A 21,821-nucleotide genomic window follows, 5' to 3' on the forward strand; every position below is an offset into this window, starting at 1 on the left:
CCTGGGGAGTGGGGTAGTCTCTATACCCTTCCCGTGCCTTTGGAGTATTGTGACACATGCATATGTTACATTACAAAACAAAGAATTGAAACAAACCAAACGTAAACCAGCGTTCAGGGCTGGGGTGACCCTGGCCTGCGTGGTGCTTTCTTTGAGTCCTTGGGCTCATGGTTATGTCTAGGGGCTCATGTCCAGGGCTTGGCCTGGACTTTGCTCATGCTGTCTCTCCTTTTAGGTGAACCATCTGAAAAGACCAGTCAGTGGAGTGGGGGACGCTCCAGGCACCAGCAATGGCGCAACTGTCTCTTCCACCAAAAGGCACAAGTCCCTTTTTCAGTGCGCGAAATGTAGTTTTGCCACAGACTCGGGGCTCGAGTTTCAGAGCCACATACCTCAGCACCAGGTGGACAGCTCCACAGCCCAATGTCTCCTCTGTGGTTTGTGCTACACCTCTGCCAGCTCCCTCAGCCGCCACCTCTTCATTGTCCACAAGGTGAGAGACCAGGAGGAGGAGGAGGAAGAGGAGGCGGCGGCAGCGGAGATGGCAGTGGAGGTGGCAGAGCCAGAGGAGGGCTCCGGGGAGGAGGTGCCCATGGAGACTAGAGAGAATGGACTGGAAGAATGTGCCGGTGAGCCTTTGTCAGCTGACCCAGAGGCGAGGAGATTGCTGGGCCCGGCCCCTGAGGACGATGGTGGCCACAATGATCACAGTCAACCACAGGCCTCTCAGGACCAGGACAGCCACACACTGTCCCCTCAGGTGTGACCGGAGACTTTGCAGTGTGCATGGTCAGGGGTGGTGCCGAAGTGTCTTCCACCTGCCCTGCGGACCGTGGAAAATAAAAGGCTCTGCCCCTGGTGTGAGTGTGACCGGTTGTACCCTGGAGTAGTGTCTGCCCTGAGCTGCCAGTGCTGGGTATCCCCCAGCCCCAGGAAATGTGGGGTCGGCCAGGACCCTCACAGCTCTGAATTTGCTTCTGTTATTTATGGCTTTTCGCTGCTTCTTGGTGCCCCATCTCTTGTCTGTGTCCTTCCAACCCCAAGCTGCTTATGTGGCCCAACCCCACTGCTGTCAACTAGGCTTGAACCCCACAGCGGCTGTGCTCTTCTGGGAGGTTCCCGCTTGCTGCCTTCAGCCAGGGCACTCCTCAGAGCTCTATTTTCCTGCAGACACCAGCTCTCCTTCCTGCCTTTAGATCCTGAGAAGGAGAGAAATGAGGGGTGCTGACACAGTCCCTCTGGGAGAGCTCTGCCTAGTCTGGTTTGGCGAGGGCCCTTGATCACCTTGCCCCTCCTCCCTGTCTTCTCTGATTCTTTTCCCTCAAAATAGTCCTGAGAACTAATTGTCACACTGGCTCATCATATCTCTGTGGGTGGGGTGGGAGAAACCTCTGCTGCACACCTCTGTTTGGAACCTGGGCAGAGCAGGAGGTAAGGCAAAGGCAGGCAGGCACCAAGAACCAGACCCCTTGAGAAGGCGCTGTGGGTGGGTCTTTGTTCTGCTGTTCTGCCTTTCCTGACAGGTGGGGTTGGGGCACACAGACATTGGAATATTTGTACTGCTCTCGTGCCATTTGAGAGGCTGCTGCCCCAGGCAGGCCAGCCCCTACTCCTCTTGGCTACACTCATGTTGCTCAGACTATATTTCAAATAAAAAATCTTCTCACCATGCAGGTAGGCTCTTGTATTCCTCTCCAAGTGAGCCTGACCCCACCCTATTCCACCCAAGGGTCTTTCCCAGATTTCCCCTGTTTGTCCCATCTCTGAGGGAGAACAACACTTCCTACTGTCTAAGGAAGGCCTTCTCTAGATTCTGGAGCTTGTGGTTAGGAAACCAGGAGCCCTGTACTACTTAGTTCTCTAGAGACCTTCTGAAGGGGTGAGGGGAGCGGCTCCACAATGGTCAAGTCACCTCCAAGATCTCCAGGCTAGTGACATTGGCTTTAGGGCGTATCGAAATTTTCTAGGCACCTTCATCTTTCCTTCAGTTGATTTTCAACATAAGAGAACCCCTTACTGGTAAAAAGGGAAAATGGGGTGGAGAAGAGGAATTTTATAATTTTCTTATAGCATTCAAGAGGTTTCTTATTTCTTACAGCATCGCTACTGCCACAGAGAACTCAAATGTGGCAGAACTGGGATTAGACTTGGGAGACTGGCTGTCTTTTCACTGATGGTGGAGTCAGGGCCCACCCAAGCACGAGGAGCAGGCTGTGTGGAGGTGTCGTCTGACCTCTAACCCAGGTGGCATGGGGCTGCGCCCAGCAGGATGTAGTGGAGTAAAGGGAAGAGGGTGCTGGCCGGGTGCTTAGAGGTCATCTTTCAAGGAGGCATTAAATATCAATTATAAATTATTAAGTCAGATAAATATGCCTGACCTTTTCACAATTGAAAAAATACATTTTTTTCCCTCTATCAAATGCCAAGTTTTTAGTGGAAATGCTAATGGCAGTGGGAAAGGTTGCCTCACTTTCAGAGAGACTCTCGCTGTCTGCACCCTTTTAATATTTGCTCTTCCTGGCAAGGCTGCCACTTCCCTGCCTCCCCAGCTGGCAGTGGGGCAACCCAGGCCTGTTTCCAGCAACCTGCAAAACCAGACCTAGCCCTGCCGTAGCTGTTGTCCCATGCCTAATTCTAGTTACAGGAAGCCATCCCTGTACCCTGGGTCCATTCACAGGAATGGGTTCCAGAGGAGGCTGATAGAAGGGTTTGAAATGACTGGCTGGATCCCTTCCTGCTCAGACACAGTGGTAGCTGGAGAGCAGGCAGAGATGGTAGAATTGCAGGTTTGACCACCTGTCCCGACCCCAGATATACATCTCCTTCCTGGGAAGAACGTGAGTTGGAAAAATGCTGAGCCAGTCCCTGGAAAACCTGGGTCCTGGCCTGGATTCTGTCCTTAGCCAGCTCTTAACAAATCCCTTAACCTCACTGTCTCCTCTCCTTCACAATAGAGTTAGTAATTCCCATCCAACTGGCCTCACAGGCTTTTGTGAGCTTATGAATGTGAAAGTCTTTTCTAGTTTATAAAACACTATATGAATGTGGGGAAATCTTTACTTGACCTTAGGGCATGGAGGGTGGAGCACATTTTGTCTGCTGTTTGGACTTGGATGCTGATTAGCAGTTATGAAGTGGCCCAGACACCTAGCCATTCTTTAGTAAGAGTGAAGATAGCATTTTAAGCCCTCCTTGTGTGCCTAGCATCTTACTGAACACTTTCTGGTGATTCTCTCCTTTAATCCTCACAAAGATCTCACAGTTGTCCTCCATTTTACGGAGAAGAAACCGAGGCTCCGAGAGGTTAAACGATGTGCAGAGGCTACCTGTAGTGATGGTGCTGAGTCAAGCCTGTCAACCACTGTGCTCCTTAGTGACCAAGGCTGCTTTGACAGGCTGCCAGCTTGTCAGTGGTTTGCAGCCCCCCAGACATTTGCTTTCCTACTTCCCATGCAGTTGGGGTGCCCTGCCAAGTGCCAGGTTCTCTTTGGAGTCCATCTGTGCCTTGTCACCCCAAGGAGGGCCTCGAGCATCACGCCGTTGACATTTCGAAACGTGGTATCTCTACAACCTTTCATTCTCATTGGGATTTACCTTGCCATTTGAACACCATCATTTTTTGAGGACTGTCTAGAAAAGGTTGCCTAACCCTCACAGGGAACACACAGTTCCCTCAGAGTCCAGCATCTTCTGGTCTTTTCTTTTTCAAGATTTTTTTAAATGGTTGTGCTATCATTTGTCATCATCAGAAAATGCTTGCTGTAACAAGCGTTTATCTGCACATTATGCTGCAGTGAATGCTCTACTGATCAAGTTAAACAGATAAGATCCCTTCCCTTGTAGAAACTACAATTTAATACAGTCTAAGACTTGACAAATTACTTAGTATTTATTTTCCAACTGCTTTATCTCTGTAAAATGATATGCTGAATTATTATAAGCTAATTGTTGTAGAAAGAACTTTCCCCTTAACTTATGTAAACAGTCTGGTTTTAAAAAATTTGATAATTGTGGCCCAGTAAGCTCAACACTTTGCCTTCCCCAAGACTGGGGAACCTCTGTCCTGTTCACCACTGTATATTCAGCACCAGGCAGTTTCTTTTTTTGTTTGTTTGTTTTTTTGTTTTGAAAAAATTAATACATATACATGGTAAGACATTCCACAATACAAAAGGGTATACAATAAATGGTAAGCTTCCCCATGGAGGTCAGCCTCTAGTCCCCTCTCCAGAGTTAATCACTGTTATCTATATGTTGTGTATCCTTTCAGAGCAATTCTATGCATTTACAAGTTTATAAATATGTATATTTATATATCTATTTTTAATACAAATAGTAGAATTCTATACACAGTGTTCTGAAGCTTGCTTTCTTATATAGTATTTTGGAGATTATTCCAAATTCATACATTGGGTCAGAGTAATTCTTTAAAAGTTCCTTGCATATAACAGTGATTCAAAAAGTATATGGATGAATGAGTGAATGCTGCATGAATGAATGAATCTGATTCAATTGGTAGCTACAGCTGTTCTCTCAGGGTCTGATCTGACCAAGACAGCACCTTCTAGATTCTAGAAGGTGTCCTCCTGACTAAGGGATTCAGGATACTGTTCACCTTCTCCAACAGATGCCACCGGAGCCTTAGGAACTGGGCACAGGAAGCCTTGGGCCCCTGGAGGAAAAAGTTGAGACTAGGACGCAGGTCCCAAGTCTGGGATTTTTTTGGGTTCCTACTTAAAATGCTTTTTTCTTTATTGGAAAATGATGTAACATTTTAGAGAAATTAAAAAGCACACATATTTATAATCTCTTCCTCCTACCATTGTAGTTGTTTTCATTTTTGCCTATCACTTTCCAATCCTTGTTCAGCACATTTGTAATTGAATTTATGGTATAATTATGATAGTAGCAGTGGTTAACATTGAACATTTCTATATGGCAGACATTATTCTCGCATTCATTTTTATTTAGCTTCACAACAATCCTGTAAGATACATACTACTACTATTCTTTTGGAGACAATAAAATTGAGGTTCAGAGTAGTTGAATGACTTCCTTAAGGCCATGCAGCTAATAAGGGGCAGAGCTGGAATTCACACTCAGGGGTGACTGACACTATACTGTCTCTGATTTTGTACTCTACTTTTCTCCACTTAACGCAGAAAATGTCCAGTACATGTTTCTACATAGCCTTTAAATCATCATTTTCTTTTCTTTTTTTTTTTTTTTTTGAGACGGAGTCTGTCTCTGTCGCCCAGGCTGGAGTGCAGTGGCGTGATCTCGGCTCACTGCAAGCTCCACGTCCCAGGTTCACGCCATTCTCCTGCCTCAACCTCCTGAGTAGCTGGGACTACAGGCGCCTGCCACCACGCCCAGCTAATTTTCTTTCTTTTTTTTTTTTTTTTGTATTTTTAGTAGAGACGGGGTTTCACTGTGTTAGCCAGGATGGTCTCGATCTCCTGACCTTGTGATCTGCCCGCCTGGGCCTCACAAAATGCTGGGATTATAGGCGTGAGCCACCATGCCCAGCCTAAATCATCATTTTCCATAATTGTAATCACGTTCATCGTGCCAAGTCAATACAATTGACCATTTCCTGTTTAACATGTAAATTCCCTACTTCATCAGTGCAATGAAGAGTCCTGAGCATATAGCTTCTTGCTTCTGCAGAATTATTTCCTTGGGAGTTTAGCCCTATTTTTTTCTTGAGTAAACTGGCGAGTGATAGAATGGAGAAGATCATTGTCATAATAGTAATCAGACGCCTTAGGGTGCAGTCTCATTTCTGTAAGTGACAGTCATTTGGTCTTTCCTGGCCTTAGTTCTCTTATCTATCAAATGAAGGGGTTGGTTTATATATCTCTGGGGATCTTGATTTTTATCTTCTCAGTCTGTATACGTTCATGTCAAAATAGACCTTCCCAAAGGCAAGAACTTGTATTTCCTCTTTTGCTTATTTTTTTATTTGTTTACTTTTAACCTAGATGCATACAAAAATGGAAAAGATCCCTCTTACTCAGCCCTTCCAAGGCAATATCACTTTTATTTGCATTTATTTGTTTTTCAGTTTGCATTAGATTTATGCTTTCTCAGATAGAGTTCTAGCTCTTTATGAGTACCTATTTTTTTTAAAAAAGTCTCATTGTTAATCATCCTAAGTTTTGCAGCTTTTTAAATTTTATTACCTTTTTTTTTTTTTAGAGACAGGGTCTGGCCCTGTCACCCAGGTTGGAGTGCAATGGCACAATCATAGCTCATTGCAACCTCAAACTCCTGGGCTCAAGTGATCCTCCCACCTCAGCCTCCCAAGTAGCTGGGACTACAGGTGTGTGCCATCATGCCTGGCTAATTTTGTTATTATATTTTTAGAGATGGGGTCTGGCTGTATTGTCCAGGCTGGTCTTGAACTCCTGGGTTTAAGGGATCCTCCTGCCTCAGCCTCCCAAAATGCTGGGATTACAGGTGTGAGCCACGGTACCTCGCAATTTTTTTTTTGGCTTTTGTCAAGCCTTTTGAAGTTTGAACTTTGTCTACTTCATAACTTCCAAGCATCTTCAAATCCTTCTGTCGCCAGGCATTTTTCATTAGGGTTCTAGGTCCAGGTGAATTCTTGAGTTGGTTCATTGTGTCATGTATTGGCCTTTAAAAATGCTCTTATTTTGGCCAACGCCTGTAATCCCAGCACTTTGGGAGGCTGAGGCGGGCAGATGATGAGGTTAGGAGTTTGAGACCAGCCTGGCCAATATGGTGAAACCCCGTCTCTACTAAAAATACAAAAATTAGCCAGGCGTGGTGGCAGGTGCCTGAAGTCCCGGCTACTCAGGAGGCTGAGGCAGGAGAATTGCTTGAACCTGGGAGGTGGAGGCTGCAGTGAGCTGAGAACACACCATCATACTCCACCCTGGGCGACAGAGCGAGACTCCGTCTCAAAAAAAAAAAAAAAGCTCTTATTATATATATATATATATATCTATATATACCCATTTACAGATTTAAATTGAGTTTTCAGTGCATGAATACTAAAATCAACAAATATTTAATTGACCATAAGGAAAAGGGGTGCAGAAGGATGTGATAAAGCCATGTAAATCCATTCTAACTAGGAGAAGCTTCCATCACAATGAGTCCCCAAGTGACAGTGGATCTGCAGCACCAGGGTGTTTCATGAATGGACGTGGGATCATACATAGAGTGTTCGTCCAGATCTGCTAAATCGCTTTGCTTCTTGGCCTTTTGGCTGAGATCAAGTACAGACCTACCAGATCTTCTCAGACTTAATCCTGTAAGCTTTGCCTCTATTCTATGTGAAAATGGGGATGGTAGATGATGCATTTGATATTTGGAGAGAGTGATTAAGCTCCTCTTCAATCTGGCATTCATTAAACTTGGAACCCCACTGATTCTAGGTCTCCCCTTTCAATTATAGCACAGGGCACACACATAATCCCTCCTTTTCTGTGGGGTTTTTTAGTCTGTAGAACAATTTGCTTAGAATTTTCCCCTAAGATCCATTGTGCATAACAGAGCTGAATATTCTTGGTATCTGAACAAGAAAGTAGGTGCTGCTTTCTAAGAAGCTCTTTGCCTATGGAGGAGGGGTTTTGATATGATTTAAAAGTGGGGAAAAGGAGAAGATGGGAAGTGGGGGTTGTCAGGGGAGGTGATGGTGGGAAAAGGGATAGAAATTTGTGGAGGGGCAGGCAGAAGAATTTGAACAGACGGAGAGTTTAGAACCTGGAAACTGCATTTTTTAAGACAGTGATAGAAATGGTGCTGGTGAGCTCAAAAGGGAGGTAGTGGCTTGATTCGTCAACGGCAGCACTTGGGTGAGCAGTAACTGTGGCAGCAGTTGCTGGGAGGAATTAATTTTTTTTTTTGAGACAGAGTCTCACTCTGTCGCCCAGGTTGGAGTGAAGTGGTGCTATCTTTGGCTCACTGCAACGTTTGTCCCCCAGGTTCAAGCGATTCTCTTGCCTCAGCCTCCCCAGTAGCTGGGATTACAGGCACCCACCACCACGCCTGGCTAATTTTCATATTTTTAGTAGAGACGGGGTTTTGCCATGTTGGCCAGGCTGGTCTCGAACTCCTGACGTCAGGTGATCCACCCGCCTCAGGCTCCCAAAGTGCTAGGATTACAGGCATGAGCCACCACGCCCAGCCGGTATTAAAGTTTTTTAAAGAATGAGAAGATATAGCTGTTGAGGAAAAGGAGAGCTGAGATGCAAAGACTTTCTTAGAAAAAGACAAAGACTTGAAAGGGAGGAAAAAGACTAGTTTACCTTGCAAGAAGACCAGGAGAAGCCTGGGCTGGGAAGAGCCTTTTCTAGGTTCAGTTGAAGATAGGGAGTTTATATACTGGGCCCAACTGACTAATTGCTGGCCCCTGACCACACACTTATCCTCTTATCTAATGATTGCTTTATTTTGGGACATGCCTAGATTTGTGGCAGTCCTGGATGGAATCAGAGCAGGTGGATTGGGGAAGACACTTGGCTGTGGCAGCTCTATCATTGAGTCCCAAATTCCCTTTCCAATGAAATGAGAATCAGGACTGACTTCTCATTGCCAGTAATCCTTTAATTGGTGTCCATTTACCCAAGCACAGCTGTGGCCACACAGCTATCCAGTCCCTGGATAGAAGCATGCCAGAGTGGCCAGCTCATCCCAGAGCGGTAGGACCTGGAGTGTCCACCCTCTTGGAATAGAGGCTCAGCTGCCTGAGCTGGGAGCTGTGGCAGCTCTTGGAGGGAGGTCAGACAAGCAGCAAAGAGCCCTGCAGACCAGCTGGCAGGAAGGGCAGCTTGTAGCACAAGGCAGTAAGTTCCCACGGGAGGGCAGGATCAGCAGAAAGAACTGGGCTTTGTTGAACTCAGAGCTGAGACTTTAGAATGAGTGGAATCAAGCGAAGGAAAAATAGAGGAAACTGGAGGGATTGGATAGGTATTTGATTAATTTACCATGCTATTAATGACTCGCATTGAGATGTGGTTTGAGGAGCGTTGAGGACTGGAGTGGAAGCCAATGATGCTTCATAAGGAAGTTTTCAATGACCCCTGACCTCAGACCTGTGCCACAGCTTGTGGAGAAGGCCACCTCAGCATGAGTCCACATGGGTGCCAAAGAAGCAAAATAAGACCTGGAAAGTCTTCTGACCAGAGTGAAGTTGATGATCATTATACTGTACTTTGCTCTAAAAAGCTCATGTGTGAACTATGACCATTCATGGCACAGGAGTTTGAGGTGAACATTGGCAAAGTAGATGCATCCAGAGAGGAACATCTTGCATGGCCTGAGGCTCTCAGTGCCATTTTGTTCAAGGAGCTGTTGAAGGAATTTGATGTTTCATGAAGAAAAGAGGTATTTCATGACCAGTATTTTCACGTCTTTGTGGAGCTATCATATCAAAAAGGAGTCTAGACATCTGTGTGGCTCCAGAGCAAAATTTGACTCAGAATAAAAGGAAAATCTGCCTGAAAATGAAATGGGCTGCTCGGAGGAGTAGCACATTCTCACGCCCTGGAGATGTGCAGGCACAGGCTAGGGCCCCTCCACCAGGGTTGTCTAGACAGTGCTGAGGCCCTGCAGTGGCAGGGAGAGGCTAGAGGTGTAGGGATTACTTAATGATGGCCCTTCCTGCCAACCGTGATCAGTCCCTGCTCCCCCCCCCATTTCCTCTCCTCCACACAGATGGGACCACATGTGTCTCCCCTTAGTCTCTCTCTGTCCCAATCCTGAGGACCAGCTGTGGTCCCCAGGAGCTCCACGTTAACCCTCAGGGACTGGCATCTGGCCACTGTCATTGGGTGGGCCTGGCTCTGACCTTATGTTTCAGCTCTACTCATTGGGTTGCTTCTACCTTGTTCAGGAGGCCAATGTTTGCAACTTCATAACCCAATTCTGTTAACCCATTATTGCTTGATATTGTGACTGGCTCCCCTTGGGCTCTTTTGAGAAGTTTGGTAGTGAACTGAAAGATGGGGTTGGCAGGGTATGGTGGCTTATACCTGTAATCCCAGCACTTTGGGAGGCTGAGGCAGGGTGATCGCTTGAGCCCAGGAGTTTGAGACCAGATTGAGCAATATTGAGAGACACTGTCTTTTCAAAAAATTAAAAATATATATATTAACTGGGTGTTGTGGTGTGTGCCTGTAGTCCTAGCCCTTTGAGAGGCTGAGGCAGGAGGATCACTTGAGCCCAGGAGGTCAAAGCTGCAGTGAGCTATGATCACACCACTGCACTCCAGTCTGGGTGACAGAGTGACCCTATCTCAAAAAAAAAAAAAAAAAATGGGTAAATACTTTAGAAGCAAACATTTGATTGTCCTCATAGGCTGTGGGGAAGGAGGGAAGGAGGCCAGGCAGGGGAGGCAGAGAGCTGTTACAGTAGGGCTGCTGAGAAGGCCAGAAGTTTGAGAGCCTTGGAAGGGAAGCAAATATAGGAAGCAGAGGTTAGTGTGACACAGGGATGATATAGACAGCCTGTCCTCCTTTAAAGTTGATGTTCTTGCCCAATGGTCTCACTTTCCCCTGTATTTTGAAGGAACAGTTGACCATCACAAGTGAGGAAGGCAAAGGGGAGATTGTAATCTTATTTGGAACAGTTGCTGTAGGGAAAGGAAAAGGTCAGCTTGGGAGAATGTAAAAGGATTGCCACGCTGCCTGAGATTGGACTTAGGCTGGAAACCAGAAATGTTGGCCAACCCTGGAGCAAGAAGAAGCCCACAACCTAATCCCAGGTTAGGAACCTGCTGGGTAAATTTAGTAGAAGGTGAAGGGCAAGTGCAATGAGTTCCCTAAGGAAGGTGTAGTTGACGTTATTGTCCACTTTGCACTGTGTTCTTGTGTGTATGGGGATGAGGTGGGGGTGGATAAGAGAAGTCACCCAGGAAGGAGCTCAAGATCATAGAGGCTACAGGGGAGCTGACATTTTAGAGGTAGAGAAATTTCTGCCGGGCGCGGTGGCTCGTGCCTGTAATACCAGCACTTTGGGAGGCCCAGGCGGGTGGATCACGAGGTCAGGAGATCGAGACCATCCTGGCTAACAAGGTGAAACCCCGTCTCTACTAAAAAATACAAAAAAATTAGCTGGGTGTGGTGGTGGGCACCTGTAATCCCAGCTACTGAGGAGGCTGAGGCAGGAGAATGACGTGAACCCGGGAGGCGGAGCTTGCAGTGAGTCGAGATTGTGCCACTGCACTCCAGCCTGGGCGACAGAACAAGACTCCGTCTCAAAAAAAAAAAAAAAAAAAAAAAAAATCGAGAAATTTCTGATGACAAGGTTCAAGTGGTGGGCATTTGATTGAGATGTGAAAGGTAAGTGAGGGTGAAGTTCTTTGTGAAGACAAGGTCACTGGACCTCTGCCAGGGTGTTGGCTGTCATCAGAGAGGCTAGGATGATGGTAACGGACCACAGCCTGCCATGGTTGCACTCAATGTGAGGTGACCATTGTTTTTCATCAGTTCAGGTGAATGGTCATGAGGAATGTGATGGCTAATAATATTGGGGTTAAGGATTGGGTAATGCATGCCATGGGCAATGCTTCAAAGGAGGATGGATTGTCCCCTTTGAGTTTTGTTAGCATTGGAAGAGAGGGGTCTGGGTAGGAAGGGGAAGGAACGGAACTAAATTAAAATAAAAGGCATGTTCAAACTCATTCAGACCTTGTTCAGAGGGACTGATGTAGTAGGATCTAAGCATCCTGGGAGATTCCGCCATTCTCTAACAGGGAGCAGCTTCCTTTATTGCACTGAATATGTTCACTAACACAAAAACAGACCCAAGATTTTCCTACTACAGGTACCCAGTTTATTCTGGGGCCCCAGGAAGTTCAAAATAACTGGAAGATGGGATCCTGGCACCAATAACAAATTCCTACAGTGCTTCCTCAGTACATGGCAAACACTGACTGCCTTGTACTGTGTTGCTTACTTTGTTTGTTTGAGACAGGTTCTCTCTCTGTTACCCAGACTGGGGTTCAGTGGTGCAATCACAGCTTACTGCAGCCTCCAACTCCTAGGCTCACGTGGTCCTCCCACCTCAGCCTCCTGAGTAGCTAGGACTACAGATGTATGGCCAGCTAATTTTTTAATTTTTTTGTAGAGATGGGATCTCACTTTCTTGCCCAGGCTGGTCTCAAACTCCCAGACTCAAGCAATCCTCATGCCTTGGCCTCCCAAAGTGCTGGGATTACAGGTGTGAGCCACTGTGCCTGGCCTGTATTATTTCCTAATGCAGAACCAAGGCATGCACTCTTCTGTGCTCTTTTAGCACCATGTACAAACCTCTATCACAGGATTTGTAATGATTCTGTTTTAATTGTTCTCTCTTCAGGCTTGAGAGGTTCTTGAGGACAGAGACTATAACTTACTCATTTCTGTACCCTCAGCACCTGGCATAATGCCTCACATGTAATAGTTAATACTTGCTGAATGAATGGCTATGACCTTCAGGATCATAAATGGAATGCCCCACTCCATTTTACAAAGGAGAAAGCTAAAGCTCAGGGATGGCAAGCCACTCGGCCAAGGTCACACTGCTGCTCAGTGGAAGAGTAGGATTAGTCTCTGGACTCCTAGCCTGGTCCTTGTTAGACAACACCACTTTCCATGTCCTCTTTCTCTTGTTAGACTGTAAACTTGGAAAGGAAAGGCATTATTGACTTCTCCATCTCTGAGTTCCTTGACATTCCTTACTCAGCTTGACCCCTATCATGAACTTGGTTGAAGACAGAGAAAGTGTTCTTGTTAAATTTGCAGATAGCAGGAAGCTGGGTTCCAAATCTTGGCCAGATGTGGTGGCTCATGCCTGTAATCCCATCACTTTGGGAGGCTGAGGCAGGAGGATCGCTTGAGCCCAGGAGTTCAAGACCACCCTGGGCAACATAGTGAGACCCTGTCTCATAAAAAAAAAAATGGGAAGGATAGATTCTCCTATAGGTTAGCACTGGATGATGGGCAGAATTAAAAAAGATACAGACAAGAAGGAAAGGAAGTATAAGAGTAGGAAGATGAGATTTAACTTAAAAAAAAAAAACCCAAAAACAGGTAAGATTGTATACTTAGGATAAAAGAGACTTTAGGAGTGGGGAAGACTTTGATGAACAGTGGTTTTTGTTGAAAACTCACAGGCTCAATGAAAAATTGAGTCAGTGAAATAATTTGGCTGTCTGTCAGGGAAGTTGTTAATGTCTGGAGCCCAGACCCACCCTTAATATAGGTGCGAATTTAGTTGTAGGTTGCTATGGTCTAACCTCTGCAGGGGCCACATTTTCCAGAGGAAATTGGTAATTTGGAATGGGTAACTAGTGGCACCAAATCCATTGTCATATGAGAAATGGCCTGGAAGGGAAGTCCAGAGTCCCCATTGTGCTAGGCAAGGTCTCAAGGCTCTAGCCCCTGCCTCGTCATCCTCTCTCTACTTTCCTGTCGACTTCATACTCAAGTGACTTGCATACCGGGCTGTGTCAGTCCTCCATATCTTTATACGTACTGTTCCCTCTATCTGGAATATTTGGTTCCTCCTGCTCCCCACCCATAACAGTCTACTTGGCGAGGACCTACGTAATTTACAAAATCCTTCTCAAGTTTTACTTCCTTCCTTGTAAAACTGTCCTAATATGGGCAGAACTAACCACCGTTTTCTCTGTACTTTGGTGCTTCCCTATACATAGTTTTAGAATTGTATGTTTTCCCCTGCATCGTATGTTGCCTGTCCCACCTATTAGACTGTGAGCTTCTTGCAGGCAGAGATCCTGTGACCCCTGCCTCTAGCACCTGTGCCCTAACCTGACACATGAGTGTTCACATGCTTTCCCACCCACCCCCTTTTTTTCTCTGCTGCTTGAACCAGCATACACGATTTAAACAAATGAACCAGAACTCCAAGTGGGTTTTCAAATATTTGAAAGACTACCCTGTAGATGACTGAAGATTCTGTGCACCTCCAGAGAGCCAAGAGCAAGAATGAATGGGGACATGTGATCAAGAGATGAATTTGGGATCACTAGGAGAGAACACATTAGTATTGGTCAGGATACTTCTACCAACAGAAGCCTAAATTGGAAATAGCAAAGGGAGAACTTTTTTGGTACACAGATTCCAAGGAAAGTTTGAACTGCCAACCTGCAGGAAGGCCAGGGACAAAGCTGGACCCCAGGAACACCTGAACGAGGGCACCTGAAAGCCACCAGGACCCTGTGTCCTTTGCCTCTGCTTCTCTCTGTGCTAGCTTCCTTATTCCTCACTGTAAACTGGCTTACTCTACAGGGCAGGAAACATGGCTGCTGACAGCTGTGGCCTCACAGCTCAGTTTTCCACCACAGAGGGTCTGGTTTTCTTTCCCAATTCCAGTTAAAAATGTTTTAGAGAAGAACTTTATTGGCACAGCCAGGGTCTATAGTCAGGGAGATGGGGTACCGTGAATAGCCTGGCTTGAGTTTGATGGCAGTCAACTGAGGCCAGGAGTGGGATCATGTGGGAACAAGGTAGTTGCCATTGGAACCACACGGAGTAGGGGAAAGCCATTTCCAAAAGGAGTAGGGATGGGTGCAGCTTCGAAAACAGAAGGGTTGGACTCCTTTGCTCCCACTTCCTAACAATTACAGCCATTTAGCTTCAGGTACTTTCTGGATGCTCTCAGGAAAATAGGAGAAAGAAGGATGGAAAAAAAGTCTGTGGGCACTTCCGGCCGGGCGCGGTAGCTCACGCCGGTAATCCCAGCACTTTCGGAGGCCCAGGCGGGCGAATCACGAGGTCAGGAGATCGAGACCATCCTGGCTAACACGGTGAAACCCCGTCTCTACTAAAAAATACAAAGAAAAAAATTAGCCGGGCGTGGTGTGGGGCGCCTGTAGTCCCAGCTACTCGGGAGGCTGAGGCAGGAGAATGGCATGAACCCGGGAGGCGGAGCTTGCGGTGAGCCGAGATAGCGCCACTGCACTTCAGCCTGGGCGACAGAGCGAGACTCTGTCTCAAAAAAAAAAAAAAGCCTGTGGGGACTTCCAATATTTAGACCAGGTTTCGGCAGTGCTTGGCACTAGTTCTTGGAAATTGTTGCATGATTTGATTATTTTTCTGGGTATCAGGACTCAGCCCATTTCCCCCTCTGGTGCTGAGAAATGGAGGCCGAAGGAGTGATCTAGAAGTGTTAATTGAGCCCCTAATCTATGCTAGTTACTGGGGGTGTTGGGGGAGACAGGAGAGAGATCCCAAGGGGTTCCAGCCTCCCAGGGACTCAGGTCACTAATGGAGGTGGCTCGGCTTGTCTACGTGCTGGGCCAACAGCCACTGGCGAGGCAAGGCGAGGGTCAGTCAGGGCTGGTGCCAGGAAGAGGGCCGGTTCTTTGGCTCCCTGGTCTCCCGCGGTCTAGCCCAAGCTGGCCAGCGGTTGACCTGGCTCCCCTGGCCCCGGCCAGGCCCCGTGGACCCCTCATATGCCACACGGGACATGAGCAGGCCGGCCGGGAGCCGGGTCCCGGGAGCTCCACGAAGGGGCCTGTCCTCCATGACCAGGACACCCGCTGCGCCTTCCTCCCGAGGCCTCCCGGGCCTCTCCAGACGCGGCGCTACTGCAGACACCAGGGGCGCCAAGGGAGCGGACTCGGAGCCGGCCCTGGGGCGGGCACATGGGCCCCGGCGCCCCCCGGCGTCTCCAAGCCGCGCTGCCCGGGTCGGGTCGGGCCGGGCCAGGGGAGGGACAGCAGCAGGTGACGACGGCCCGGCCACCGGCTATAAATAGGGGCGCGCGTCAGCCGCGGGCGGGAGCGGCGGCGGCGGGCAGGGGCCCGGGGGCCGGGGCCTGGAGGATAGGCGAGGCAGCGGCGAGTGCGGGGCCGGCGGTCGGGGAGGGCGGTGCCATGGGGTCGCGGAGGGCCCCCAGCCGGGGCTGGGGCGCGGGTGGGCGGTCGGGGGCGGGGGGCGACGGTGAGGACGACGGCCCCGTGTGGATCCCCAGCCCAGCCAGCCGGAGCTACCTGCTCAGCGTGCGGCCCGAGACCAGGTAAGTGGCACCAAGGGGCAGGGCGGCGTCGGGCCGGCGATGCCCTGGGATCAGTCCCTGTGAGGGCGGCCTGGCCCCTGGAGGCCGGGCTGGGCCTGCGCCCTCGAGCCCTCTCAGCCCCAAGGCCCAGGGCCTGGGGACATGGCCGGGCTGGAATGGCTTTCATAGCCCCTTGTGACCCCTCCTGATCCATGCGCCTCAGGCCTCTGGCAATGCGAGGCTCAAGAGAGGACAAAGGCTCCACTTTGGAGTGATTTCATGGGGTCTGAAGGCTTTCCTTATCTCCCCTGCCCCCTACCCTGCTACTCCCTGGCTTGGGATTCCACAGCTAGCGATAAGGAAAGCCAGAGTGGCTGAAATTCCTCCCTGGCAGGAAGGGAGGGGGAGAGCACTGGTGGGGACAGGGAGAGGGTGCTGGGGGGCTGCCCAGAGTAGGAGCTGCTTAGCTCAGGGTGGGGAGGTTCTCCAGGAAGAAATAAACCTTTGTAAATAAGGTTCCTCTACTGGGCCGAGGACTTGGGTCCTCCCCAGGACCTGAGTGGGGGCTGGTGAGATAGGGGGTGGGATGAGGTACTGTCTGGAGATGTTGGGAATTAAGGACTTGCAGCTCTGAGGGAGCCAAGTGCCCTGTCCAGTTTGGGGAAGTGAAATGCCAAGGGAGGTGTGGAACTGATGAGCCCTTCACTGGTCTTCCAAGAGTTCAAGAGGTGTGGAAGCTTTGTTTTAGCAGCTAGGCCACCCACAGATATAAAGACACAAAGACAATAGACAGGCATCCAGGCAATCAAAGGCACACAGGCACACGTGGACACGCGCATTGCCATGGAGACAGACACTTCCTGCCCCCTGTGGGCAGCTCAGTTTCCCTCTACTTCTGGAGTCTGTTTTCCAAAGGGAAATGTGTTGATATAGTGGTTGTTTCATAGCCTGAGAACTTGACTTGTGTATTACGCAGAAAACGGCCATTCCTCCAAGAGGCTGTCCAGAGACCTCTTGTTCTCCATTCCTAAAACAGCATAAAAACAGGCATCAAGGACATTCAGGAAAAGTCCTGGGCACTTCCTCGTGAATTGGCTGAGTCCTACTGACCTTGGAGTTGGGAAAGTTCAAATGTAACCGGAACCGGTTTCTGCATAAAACTCGTCAAATGGTGTCACATGTCTGGGGCAGGGCTGAGGACTGATGTTAGTGACTGAGTCAGACTCAACAAGGACCCTGGCTGCCAGGAAAGAATACCCCTTTTTCCTACTCCTGGCTCTACAGATAAACCAGAATGAAATTTGGACATTTATTCCAGTCCTTAGAGAAGCTGACTCCCTTGTGGGAGCCTCACATTTGTCACAGTGACTTGTCTGGGCTTTGCCTCCTGTGTTTGGCCTTTGTCAATACCAGTGGAACAAACAGAAGAGGCGGAACCAGGGTCCTTCTTGGAGACAGCAGCAATGAAGGAAGGGAGGAAAGAGTGCCTTGAAAACCAGGTAGAATGGGGAGGGCAGGGGATCTGGGCTTTTAGGAAAAGGGCTGGAGAATGGACATAGTGCTGCTGCCTGGCTGAGCAGTTGTATGATAGATAAATGTTAATTGTACACCTCATGAGCACAAAGCTTGTGCCAGCCTGAGAGCTAGAGGCAGGATAGAAGTGGCTGGCTTAAGTCCCTTTGGACCTAAATGGGAATGTTCTTAAAAGGAGTCTCTTTCATCAAGTATCTGGAGGGGGCAGGACAGCAGGAGTGGGAGAAAGCTTTGGACTTTGGGCTGTGTTTTGCCCCTGCAGAGTTTTTTACTGCTCCTGCTGGCTAGCCACAGACCCCTAGAGGTTCTGAGAGACAAGGACAGCCAGATTTATCAGGCCTCTGGAAAAGCCTTTGGCCAAAGTGGGGAGAATGTGACTGGGGCTGCAGTGGGGAGTGGAGGAGGCGAGGCAGTTCCTGCTTCTCTAGTAAGGCCTGACCTGTGTTGGAGGGAGCCATCGTACTGTCTGCTGTCCCTCAGAACAGCCTCACTGCCTGTGGGGGTGGGGAGAGCTCCCTAGAGATAGGGAGAAAGACAGTCCCTCGAGAATTTTGCCAGCTATGTTGGCTCCAGCCCAGCTGAGCCCTGACTATGCCAGAGTCCTGACTGAGAGGCAAGTTCTGTCCCCACTCACTCTTGGCTCCAACATCTTCTGGGTCTACCTTCACACAGATGTGTCATGGAGCTCTCCAGGCATCATTCTCATGGACCCTTGTGAGGAGGGGCTACCCCTGGGAACTGATGGACAGCTGAGCTGATGGACACCAGAGGCCTTGGTGGATGGCCCAGAACCTATCTCCCTATGCACCTCTCTCTGTCCCACAGCTCTGAAAGGGTTTCCAGTCCATGTCGGTGCAAGAATATTTCCAATGCCCACTGGGGTCAGAGGTCTCACATGCAGATAGTCCCACCAAACTGTAGGCCCAGCCCCCAGGTCACCCGGCATCTAGGACCTCACCCCCATAGAACAGTGAGATGTGGGTAGGCTAGAGAAGTTAAGGGGCCACAATTGAGTAGAAGCAGTTATGATTTTTTTTTTGAAGCAGTTATGATTAATTAGCTTTTATGGGACACTCAGAAGTTCCAGAAACCCCTGCCCCCTGGATTCTTGGAGGCCCTGGTCCAGGTGGGCTCAGAGAAGTCACAGAACCTATGATGTTACTACAGACAGCTTTGAAACAAGCTCTGCTGTTCAGCATGGGTCAGCCAGGCTGTCTAGGGCTTTTAGGGAACCTGAGGTATCAGGCCAGGACTGTCCAAAGGCCTTTTATGTCCCAGAATAGATGAAAGCCAGGAGGGATGGAGGCCCCCAGCTTTCGTGGTCAGTTCTAGTTTTCCGTAGCCTACTTCACTCTTTTATGTATTTATTATTTTAGTGTGTTTTTTTTTTGAGATGGAGTCTTGCTCTGACACCCAGGCTGGAGTGCAGTGGCGTGATCTCTGTTCACTGCAACCTCCGCCTCCCAGGTTCAAGTGATCTTCCTGCCTCAACCTCCCGAGTAGTCTGAGATAACAGACGCCTGCCACCGCACCCGGCTAATTTTTGTATTTTTAGTAGAGATGGGATTTCATCCTGTTGGCCAGGCTGGTCTTGAACTCCTGACCTCAGGTGATCTGCCTGCCTCGGCCTCCCAAAGTGCTGGGATTACAGGCATGAGCCACCATGCCCGGTTTAGATTTTAATTATTTATTTTTTATAAAGATGGGGTCTTGCTATATCACCGAGGTTGATCTTGAACTCCTGGGCTCCAGCGATCCTCTTACCTCAGCCCCACAAAGTGTTGGGATTACAGGCATGAGCCACTGTGCTCAGTCCTAACTTCACTCCTTTATGAGGAGACCTTTCCTTTCTGGGCCCTGAATTCCAACCCCACCTCCAACCCTTTTTTTTTTTTCTTCTATTCTGCTTATGTATGAATTCCCATTTTGTGAGATGAAGGTGGCACGAAGAACTCTTTAAAGCTTTTCTGCCCCAATGTTTGATGCCTCTCATTCAGCTCCCCCTCAGAGGCAGTAAATGGGGAGCTCCCCTGCCTGGGTGACAGCCCTGAGCCTAGCTGTGGCCCAGCCAGCAGGGCACAGGCAGGTCTCCCACCTTCTGAAGACCAGGTGCCTCCATTAGTCCAGGGTTTCTCCTGACCTGACTAACAATGTAAGGGCGAGGCCTAGAGAGGGCAGGGCGGTTGGTCCAGGAGCAGCAGAGCTGGGGGAGGGGTCCTCTGTCCCAGCTCACTTCTTGACCCACGTGCAGGTGGAACTTGTCATTTTCCTCTCTGAATTAGAAAGCTAACTCTCCCCCTCTCCTTCCCGGGGAAGAAGTCCAGACCCAAAGAAGAAGAAATCTCCCAATCCTGAAAGAGAGGGACAAATGAAATTTATGGTCAGGAAAGGATGGAGTTGGCCAGTGCCTTGGAACCATGGGAGGTTCTGCCCACGCGGCCTCCAGAGGATTTTTAAAGCTCTGAGCAGAGGCAGCTGCACTCTAGCACGCTCCTTTCCATCTTTTCTGGAGCAGCAGCTCCCTCTCGGGGGCAGCACCCTTCTTGCTTGAAAAATGCCTTTCTCTCCCCTGCCCTCTGTCCCTCCCCCAGGTCCCCCACTGTACTTTCCTCCTCTTTCTTTTTCTTCCTCTCTCTCTCTCTCCCTTCTATAGAACAGCAGTTAAATACCCATTGTCTGTGCAGCACTGCACTAGGAGCCACAGAAGCTACAAGAACTAGGTTTGAAGGCTGGATGGGCAGGATTTAGTTGAGCAGTAGGAGGGAGGAAGGATTTTCCAAACAGGGAGGACAAAAGGGAGGGCTCAGGGGTCAGGAAGGACTGTTCATGCTGATAAGGGACAGGCCTGGCTGTGGTGGCGCCGGAGCATTGGGAAGTAGAGGGAATCTGGTTGTAGCGGGAGTGTGAGTAGATCAGGGAGGGCCCTACCAACCCAGTTAAGGAGTGGAGACTCAGTGTCCTCTACACTGGGGGACTGCAGCATTTTGTTAGAGAAGTGGGTTATATGAGGGGTTACGGAGAGGGGGTTGAGGTGGTCATCAAATGTGGAGCCATGAGGGTCTAGATTGTAGTGCAACAACAAGAGTAGAGAGAAAGGGAGAAACAAGGGCCAAGAATTGTACGGACTGGATTTGGGGTTGGAGAAGAAGTAGTCCAAGATGGCAGGTTTTGAGCTTAGGAGTTTGGGAGAATGCTGGAGGTATCTACCAACCCAGGAGCCCGGGGTTAGGGGTGAAGCCAGGTTTTAGGGAAAAGGATGGGTTTGGTGTTGTGGTTATAAAGAGATGGGATCCTCATAGAGCTTTCTTATGGTTAGAGACATAGACCGTGAGCACCATTGAACAGGCTGGGCTGCTGCTCTTCTCATGATAGGGACAGCTGAAGGGAGTGTGGATGGGGTGACCTCTGACATCTCTCAAGGAGCTGGGATCCAGGGTCCCCACTGGAGATTTTTGTATCAGGAAAGGAGGAGGGAGAGGGAACAGTTGGCTCATAGTAAGTGGGCTAGACTCCACTAAGGGGCGGTCCTGTGTGGGTCCTCATCCTAGTGCGCCCTACACAGTGGCCTTTCCTAGCTGCCCCAGGCAAGAGAGATGATTGGGGCCTCAGGCAGAATGGGCCTTGTGTGGACCATGGAGCTGGGTGCCTCCCAGCTCCTGCTGAATTAACTGCTTTGTTTTTCTCTTTTTCACTCTCCCAGCTGGTTTGCCTTGCGTGGCCTCTTTAACCATACTTTAACATATTAATGATGGGTGTTCTCCAAGCCACCTGTCTCTCCTAGCCTCTCAGGGGATTTCCAGGAATGGGGCTCTTTTCTCCCAAAGGCCAAGAATTGAAGCAGGAGCTTGCCCCCAGGCTGGTGTGCTGTGGGGTGGGGAAACATGCCAGGCAGCTGTAAGCCTCCCTCTTGGGGGCAGTGACCCAAATGCCTGGGACACACCTTTCTCAAAGCACAGCCCCAAAGGGCCTCCTTCCTGCCTAACCATTTTCCTGGACTCTGCTGCATTTAATGAGCTCTTGGTTTCAGATACATTGGTGTCCGGTGGTCAGGCCACTTGCTAAATGGAGCAGGCCAACTAAGACAGCTGGTCCCTTTTAATAGAAAGGCTTCTGGGCCCCAGATGGTGGCCGATTAATAGTTTGCGACTGTTGATTTCGCCTACTTCCTTCTTGCTTTTTTGGCCTAATGATTCCATTTGCTGTTTTTGCTTAGCTTATCAAGCAACCGGTTGTCTCACCCCAGCTCTGGAAGGTAAATGCATATTGCACTACATTTCTCTGACTGCTTTTTCCTTGGGTCTGGGCATTGAGGG

The 21,821-nt window shown here is 49.0% G+C and overlaps 2 protein-coding genes across 6 annotated transcripts in view; both read left to right on the forward strand.

The window, feature by feature from the left end:
• Positions 1–4,346, forward strand: part of ZNF592 (zinc finger protein 592) — a 57,752-nt gene extending 53,406 nt beyond the window's left edge. For all 4 annotated transcript variants that reach the window (XM_034939331.3, XM_034939330.3, XM_055098901.2 and 1 more), the window contains one exon: positions 236–4,346. In XM_034939331.3, coding sequence (XP_034795222.1) covers positions 236–766 — 531 coding nt within the window. In that variant the 3' untranslated portion in view covers positions 767–4,346. The remainder of the gene's footprint in view (positions 1–235) is intronic.
• Positions 4,347–15,583: 11,237 nt separating this feature from the next.
• The window catches only part of ALPK3 (alpha kinase 3), a 53,122-nt gene continuing 46,884 nt past the window's right edge, over positions 15,584–21,821 (forward strand). The window contains exons 1-2 of one of the 2 annotated variants that reach the window (XM_034939328.4): positions 15,584–15,996; positions 21,722–21,760. In XM_034939328.4, the coding sequence (XP_034795219.4) occupies positions 15,623–15,996; positions 21,722–21,760 (413 nt within the window). In that variant the 5' untranslated portion in view covers positions 15,584–15,622. The remainder of the gene's footprint in view (positions 15,997–21,721; positions 21,761–21,821) is intronic. The other variant, XM_008959582.4, reaches the window with a different exon arrangement.

Source organism: Pan paniscus, chromosome 16 (assembly GCF_029289425.2).
Source record: "Pan paniscus chromosome 16, NHGRI_mPanPan1-v2.0_pri, whole genome shotgun sequence".
NCBI classification, from domain to species: domain Eukaryota; kingdom Metazoa; phylum Chordata; class Mammalia; order Primates; family Hominidae; genus Pan; species Pan paniscus.